The sequence below is a fragment of the Hippopotamus amphibius genome, chromosome 3 (assembly GCF_030028045.1).
Source record: "Hippopotamus amphibius kiboko isolate mHipAmp2 chromosome 3, mHipAmp2.hap2, whole genome shotgun sequence".
Lineage (NCBI taxonomy): Eukaryota > Metazoa > Chordata > Mammalia > Artiodactyla > Hippopotamidae > Hippopotamus > Hippopotamus amphibius.
The window spans coordinates 105,624,427-105,632,485 of NC_080188.1; the positions used below are offsets into that span (position 1 = coordinate 105,624,427).

General features: G+C 34.3%; 1 protein-coding gene across 1 annotated transcript; it reads left to right on the forward strand.

The window, feature by feature from the left end:
* Nucleotides 1-362: 362 nt before the first annotated feature.
* Nucleotides 363-1,299, forward strand: LOC130849954 (olfactory receptor 5M3-like). Its single transcript, XM_057729219.1, is given in 2 exon segments — nucleotides 363-623; nucleotides 625-1,299. Coding segments are annotated over 2 exon segments (933 nt in total). The 5' UTR covers nucleotides 363-365.
* The last annotated feature ends 6,760 nt before the right edge of the window (nucleotides 1,300-8,059 follow it).

Consider the following 8,059-nt stretch of genomic DNA (forward strand, 5'->3'; position numbering starts at 1 on the left):
GCTCCCCGCACGTGACTACTAAACATGTCAGTGTAGGAAACAAGGGATATTTAAGAAGTAGTTTTGGAAATACGGCCAATTGCAATTTTTAGTATTAGCATAGTTCAATCATGTTTTGTACAACTGTTATGTAATTGGGGCTGTGTATTTATCCTTCTAGGTAACCTTCAGAGAGGTTACATAGCAAGTGCTCAGAAATGATTCGGTGAAAAGGGCAGCAAAGTGCAGTAATAGACGATTAATAAAGAAAAAAAGTGTCCATGAATAAAAATATGTTAATAAATAACCAATACTTGACTTTTAATTATGTTTCCTTTTAATTATCACAGAGACTTGTAACTAATGTTGACCTAGAGCTGAGAAAAATGCTCAGTTTCACTGATGTGACAGAGTTCATTCTTTTGGGACTAACCAGTCGTCGGGAATGGCAAGTTCTCCTCTTCGTCATTTTCCTGGTGGTCTACATAATCACCCTGGAGGGTAACATTGGCATGATCCTCTTAATTAAGGTCAGCCCACAGCTCAGCAGCCCCATGTACTTTTTCCTGAGTCATCTGTCATTCGTCGATGTGTGGTTTTCTTCCAATGTCACCCCTAAAATGCTGGAAAACCTGTTATCAGAGACAAAAAACCATTTCTTATGCAGGTTGTTTGGTACAGTGTTTCTTCTTTATTGCTCTTGTCCATGTAGAAATTTTTATTCTTGCTGCTATGGCCTTTGATAGATACATGGCGATAGGGAACCCTTTGCTCTACTGCAGCAAAATGTCAAGGGTTGTCTGTATCCGACTGATTGCTTTCCCTTATGTGTATGGTTTTCTGACTAGTTTGGCAGCAACATTATGGACTTATGGCTTATACTTCTGTGGGAAGATTGAGATCAACCACTTCTACTGTGCAGACCCACCTCTCATTAAAATGGCCTGTGCTGGGACCTTTGTAAAAGAATATACAATGATCATACTCGCAGGCATTAACTTCACCTGTTCTCTGACTGTAGTCATCATATCATATCTGTTCATTCTCATTGCCATTCTCCAGATGCGCTCAGCAGAAGGGAGGTGCAAGGCCTTTTCCACCTGTGGGTCCCATTTGACGGCTGTTATCATATTTTACGGAACCCTTATTTTCATGTATCTCAGACGTCCCACAGAGGAGTCCGTGGATCAGGGGAAGATGGTAGCTGTGTTTTACACCACAGTGATCCCCATGCTGAACCCCATGATCTACAGTCTGAGGAACAAGGATGTGAAAGAGGCCATGAACAAAGTGATCGGCAGAACATGTTTAACAAAATAAAGTTGTGTCAATGTTGTCCTCTACTTTTTATGAATATTTGTTTGTCAACAGATTATTGCTTAGCACATAGCTAGACTTTTTACAAAAGCTAAAAAGTTTTGTATTGAAAAGAAAAGCAATAGAAAGACTAAAATTTACAGAAAAAAGTAGATTGACACATTTATGTTGATTAAAAAAAAGTCAAGCTTAATTAAAAACTAATTAGTATAAAATAGTATTTGAGCCAAAGTTCATAGGTACGCTCATTGAAATTGTTAACATACTTAGCTAGAATGAAAAGGCCTGGTTTTTCTTATTCAAAAATACAGTGGATGAATTTAAGACCTAGTTATCAACTTGCATATTTAGAGAGGAATTTGGGGCAGAAAAAAATAACATATTTCATTCACTTTTCTAGTGTGAGGGCATAAAAATTGTAGCCTTGCTAATGGTTTTTGACACTGTGTGATATTTAATGATTCTTTCAATGTGAAGAGTAGGTCTCTTCAGAGAGTACCATTTTGAAAATAGCAACCCTATCATATTTAACCTTTTCAATTTTTTGGTGTTTGAGAGACACAGCATGGTAAGTGTCTCTCTTTTACAGATTCCAGTAATAATTATATTTCAACTCCAAGTTTGCCTGGGACCAGATTGTTCACTCCTCATTTACCCAAGCCAAAGTATGTTCACTCTGACTGAAAAGCGGGTAGAATTAGTGGATGTGTCATTTTGAAAGCACAGCATGCCAAGGCAGAAATAGGGACACAGATGTAGGGAACAAATACATGGACACCAAGGGGGGAAAGTGGGGGGGGGGCAGGGGTATTGGGGTGGGATGATTAGAATTGCCATATATTCATTATTAATAAGAAAAAATATCAAATTGTACACTTTAAATATATGAAGTTTATCGCATGTCAAAAAATAAAATAACATTTAACTGGCAAAGAAAAAAAAAGAAAGAAAGCTCAGCACTCCAGAATCCACTTGAAAAATTAAGTTGATATTTTGTTAAAAACATTTGTGACCGACGTATGGTTCTTAACTATTTTTAAACAATTTTTGCGTTTGAAAGAAATAAGATATTTGATGTGGTCTACTTGTTGTTAGCAATGGTAGGTACCAAAACAATAATATTAAAATAGTTTTGCTTCTCTCTTGTAGCTGATTTTGTTAAATACAAACATGAGGCAACAACTTTACAACTTGAACGTCCAAAACGTTTCTACGTCCTCTGATGTAATGAAATGAATAAATAAATAACCTTCTGTCTTGATGCAGAAAATAGATAACTGCTGAAGTATCATTCATGCATTTCAATTATGCATTTAAGTAATCAAAAATTTATTTGCAAGATGCAAATATAAAATGGGATTGATGCAATTTGAGAACAGACATTCTTTGTCCATTTTTAAGTTTTTATTTTCCTCAAGCGGAACCAGAAATGCACATGAACTCATTTCCACTGACACGCACATATATCATGAGCAACATTTTAAAGCTATCTGCATATAAACAAGTTGTTATTTTAGGTTAAATTATAATAATATTACTGAGTCTATCATTTTAAGTCTTAATCGTCCTAAAGAATTTGAGATCTTGCTTACTTAATGTTACTTTTTGGGTGAGTTAAAAGTAATTTCTTTTGGTGGTAAAATCATTGACTTACCGTTTGTTGGAAACTTTGAACATATCAAATTAATTGCTGATAAGTAATAAATTTTAAAACATAATTTTAATGTATTTTAATACTTTGTTAGCAAGTGGATTTGCATGGTTTTTGCTGCCTCTCTTTTTCAAAGTCAAACCACTTTCTTTGCCTTTTATTTGAGAGTTGGTTTAGTGTTGCATGAAGAATAATGATGTCAAGGTCAATGGTTTTATCATGTTCCTGTTTTTAATTTTCAAATTTCAAACCAATTTGTGGATAACTTGGAACCATTCATTTTTGCAATTCATCCAGTTAAATTTTAGGTCACAGTAACTAATCTTCAAGACCTCTTCTGGCTTATAATTTCCCCGAGTCTTGATTCTTCAGCAGAACTTCAAGCAATTTTGCCATTTGCTGAAAATTCAAGATAGTTTTGTAAAATACTTATACAAATAGATCTCATCATTACATTATTTCTACATCTATCAACATTGTTATATTTAAGCATCTCCAATATAAAGGGTATTTATCTTTCTCTCTCTCTCTCTTCCTTGCTTTTTCTCTCTTTAACATAACACACGTGCGTGCGCACACACACACACTCACAAACACAATACTTTCTTCTTTTCAAATCTACCTTTTATTGAGCGATTGCATGTTAAGTTATAATAACCTGGTACCAATGTGTTTACCTGACGCACCTTCTCCATAATAGGTGAGCAGGACCTCAGGGGTCTTGGGTACTTGTGCACTGAAGCATGCAGAGGAAATCTATGCCTGAGCATTACTCTGTCCATGATTTTCCAGGCAAAATGGAGGTGGTGTGTTGTTTAGAGTTTATGTACAATAGTTGGTGTTCTGGGTCTTTAACCTGGTAACTATCTATACTTGGTAGAAAAACTTAACCTCAGACTTAGTTTACATACACATATTTTTATTCTTCAGCATAGGGATAATATTGGTCATCATCTTATAGAGGTGGTGAGATCATACTTGTGAACTGTAAATGGGTGAAACTGCACAAATCATTTCAATACTTTTAGTGCTTCATATGAGACAAGCATGGTACTAAGAGTCATCCCAATATTATCTGAGATCACCACCCACACTGTGAGGCAGCAGTTTCCCTATTCTCCAGATGAGAATTGAAGCTGAGAATCATCACTTATTTAGACACGTAATTAAGGTGCAGAGTCAAGATTTAATTTTTGATCTCTCTGACATCAAAATTGATGCTCTACTGACTCCCAGAAGTGTCTAAATTAAGTGAGACAAATTATTCTACTACAATCAACTTCCTCACCAATGACTTCTATTTTTACTCATTCTCGCTACACATTTCCATGTGATCTATACTTTTGAGGCAACTGGCATCTATAAAACAACCATAAGATGCATAGGGCATGCATGGCTGTTATCTTCTGTCCTGACAGATGATGCTTATGAGATTTATAGTACAGCAGAAAAGAAAGTGACTGACCCAAAATTTAGAATGCAAACCAAGAATATTTTCCTAAGATGCATAAGTGCCAAGTGTGAATGAAAGAAGGCAGAACACATGTGAAGGTGGGAGAGATTACACCATAATACCAAGAATTTTCATTTCTTAATTTTATCATAAGAATTATACTCCTGATGAATACTCCTTAACTTTTTCTTCTGAGATGTTTCTAGGATTTCAATTATAATTTCTTTCATAATTATCTGGATAATTCCTTGGGGGAGATGCTCTCAGTGCTCGCAGTGTTCAAGATGCTGTTATACATAGTGAGGGATTATCATTTGCTTTTCTTTGCTGCTGAAGGTAGGTTTGCAAATTTTACACCCTTTGCAATAGAGAGTAATGCAATCACATCTTTTAATTTTTATCCTGTTTTGATGAGGAGACTAAGACCTTCCTTGTAGACTTATTTGTTATCACAGTGTTTTATTGTGTGGAATTATATTACTGGGAAATACTATTATTTATATTCATAGTTTATTTAAAGCATCCTAAGAATGATCTCGCTACAATGGGATTTACACAACTTTTATTCTTTATTTTTTCGCTCTTTTGCCTCTTCTCTACAAAGACCATTGATTTTCACATTGTGTTTCAAAATGTATCTGAATGGAGTTGAAGTTATTGAATCAGTGGGAATGATTGGACCAATGATTATACCTTCACTGTTTTTCTTCATTAGAAATTCCTAAAAAGTTAATAAAAATGAATTTTTAAAAAATTTATAAACTACACATTCTATATTATTGTTTTAATAGATGAAGCACACATATAATAAAGTGGCTTTCTCCCAGAAGTCACTAGGGTCAACTGACCCTAGGACTATGGAACAGCTTAACTTTGAGAGGAAAAGAAAAGCAGTGGTCCATTAACTGTGGTTCAGCCTCCTCTAGGGCTGTGCCAAGCTCTTCTGGTCCATCAAGGATGAATTATCAAAAGGATAACTTTCTTCTTTTTTGGAGGATAATCAAACTGAATTTTAATGTAAAGAAATGGAATATTAAAATAAGTTATCAAAGAGGCAGCAGCGATATAAGTTTATTAAGGGTATATGACTGGAGTCAAACTAATAGGTTTGCATCTCAAACTGGCCAATTAGTAGAAGTCTGATCCAGGGAGACTTTCTTAGCTTTTCAGTGCTTCAGTTTCCTCATTTTTTAAAATGACTATGCTAATAGAACCTGTTTCATGGGACTTTTGCATGTAAAAGATTTTGTAAGCGTTCAATAAAAGTTAGCTATTCTTACTAATATCTTAAAGCTGAAGTGTTTCTTCTAGAAGAATCTTTCCTAGAGAGCTTATTAACTATGGATACTGTAATGCATTATATGACGCTGACCTGGAGATCAGGACACTTAAAAAATCATGCGTGAATATTCCTGAATATCTATAATATGTAACAATTAAGGTAGTCTGTTTGAAGGGTTCTAAGATGGAAGAGACAAACTCTATTACCATAGAGCTAATGATTATTAGAAGAGGAAGAAAATACACATATGATACAAGAAGCAAAATTGCAGAAGTAGTATTAGTTTATATTTCTTAGTTGCCTTGATGTTTTTTTATATATTTTATACTTAGTAATATTAACGCAAGTCAGACTCCGTTAATTGGAGAACTGTGGGTTCACCGAGCAGTGTCAGGGGTTTTTATACAGGGAAATCCTTGATCTTAGCTCTGTCTCCCAACCAGAGCCTGAAACTCTCATCTGGCTAAGTATTTCCACACTTAAAGGAAGCCAGAACATCTATGCTCATGAAAATCTAGAGTAAGGGGAACTCAGATCTGAACCAGAACTTCAGTGTCTGTTATGTTATGTGCCCATTCATTTTATACATGATGTATTTAATTACTGCATGAATAATTTCAGGGGTAGGAAAATAGTCCACAGAGATTAATTACCTTCCTAAATGTGCTCTGTTACTAATTGGAGGGGGCCACGATGCAGTCATAGAGTTTATACACTTTTTAATAGAGGAATATCTCCAGCAACACTCTTTGTAAACATGGCAGCTGATAGTTCCTCTTCTAAACTTTTCAGTTTTCATTGTCTTCTTCCCCTACATCCCTACATAGCTGGCTACTTCCCCCTAACTCAAAAGTCACATCCTCAAAGAGATCTGTGCCCACTCTGTCCACATCCTGCCTCTCCTTATTTCTGATTTTGTCAGCAGACATTGTGTGTGTGTGTGTGTTGTCACAGCAGGTCCACACTGTGAAGTATCTTATTTGCATATTTATCATTTACTCCTTTTCAGAAAGAATAAAGTTTGAATCAAGCCAGAATCTTGTATATCTTGTTTAACCCCATATTTCCAGCATTTAAAATATTTCTGGATATAATATTACAAATATATCTGACATAATTGGCTTTGATGTTGGTATAATGAATTAATGTAAGCAATTATAAACAAAGGCCATTATACATCAGTTATCATCAGTTATATCCCCTTCAAACAGTGTTGTTACGGGGAGCTTTAATTCCCAAATGATGCTAATCCTACAGTGCATCTTTAAGAACTCAGAGCAAATTTTTACTTCTCAGAAGAGTCAACTGGGGAAGTATATTGAAGGGAGGCAATATTATTTGGGGATGTTTTCTTTGTAGCCATACTGAATTTGAAAATAAATAATTAGACACAGAATCGATTGCTGCTGAATCAGTAGAATGTGAAATGAAACACAGTAATTTTTAAAACATCACCTAAATTTTATTTTGTGATATTTATCTAGAATTTTCTATTGACATAATTTTGATAGTGGTGATTGAACCACTTTTAGTTTACTTTTCTGAGATAACTATCGAACTGATATAGTCTGTGCTGTTAATACTTCTTACCTCAACCTGCAAGTAGCAGTAGTCAAGCAAATAAAATGTATAAACAATATAAAACATGACTAGGAATTTCATACATTGAAAGCCTATGATATCACATGATGGCATGATGTAGGGAAAATATGTCAATAACTAGACTGTAGGACCAAGGTATAAGGCAATTGTCCCATAAAGTTACATAGATAAGAAGTTATCTTCTAAGGCATATAAAAATGGGTAAGTTAATTTTGCATGTATATTTGTATTTTTATTGACATTTTGAGGTAAGTATCATACATGAAAATAGTATTCTATGGAGTTTCAAAGGATTCACTCTTTTTATTTCCCTAGTTTGCACTAAGTGGCTATCTGACCTTGGTTGAATATTTAAGATTTAAGTGTCTCAAGCTTTTTTCACAAGGCAATATGTTGGAATGGATTTGGTCATTTTCTGACAACTTTCCATTTGGCTTCACTCCTACTAGAGCCCTATGATGTTAATATTATTGTAATAATTTACCAAAATATAAATGCATAATTCTAAAAATATATAAATGTAATTGTCTCTTTTAGAGTTAATAAACTAATAAATATTGGTGGTAGTTACCTATAAGACCTATTAAAAGAAATAAATGTGCTTAATAGTCTTATTAGTCTTGGATATTGTGTAAAATCTACATTGATTTTAAATTTGAATTAAAATACTGATAAACATGACAAACGTCTCAAGAATAAAACAAAACCATTCTTTTTTTTTTTTTTTTTTTTTTAATTTGTCCATAGGCAATACAGACTGGGCGTCTAAGTGAAC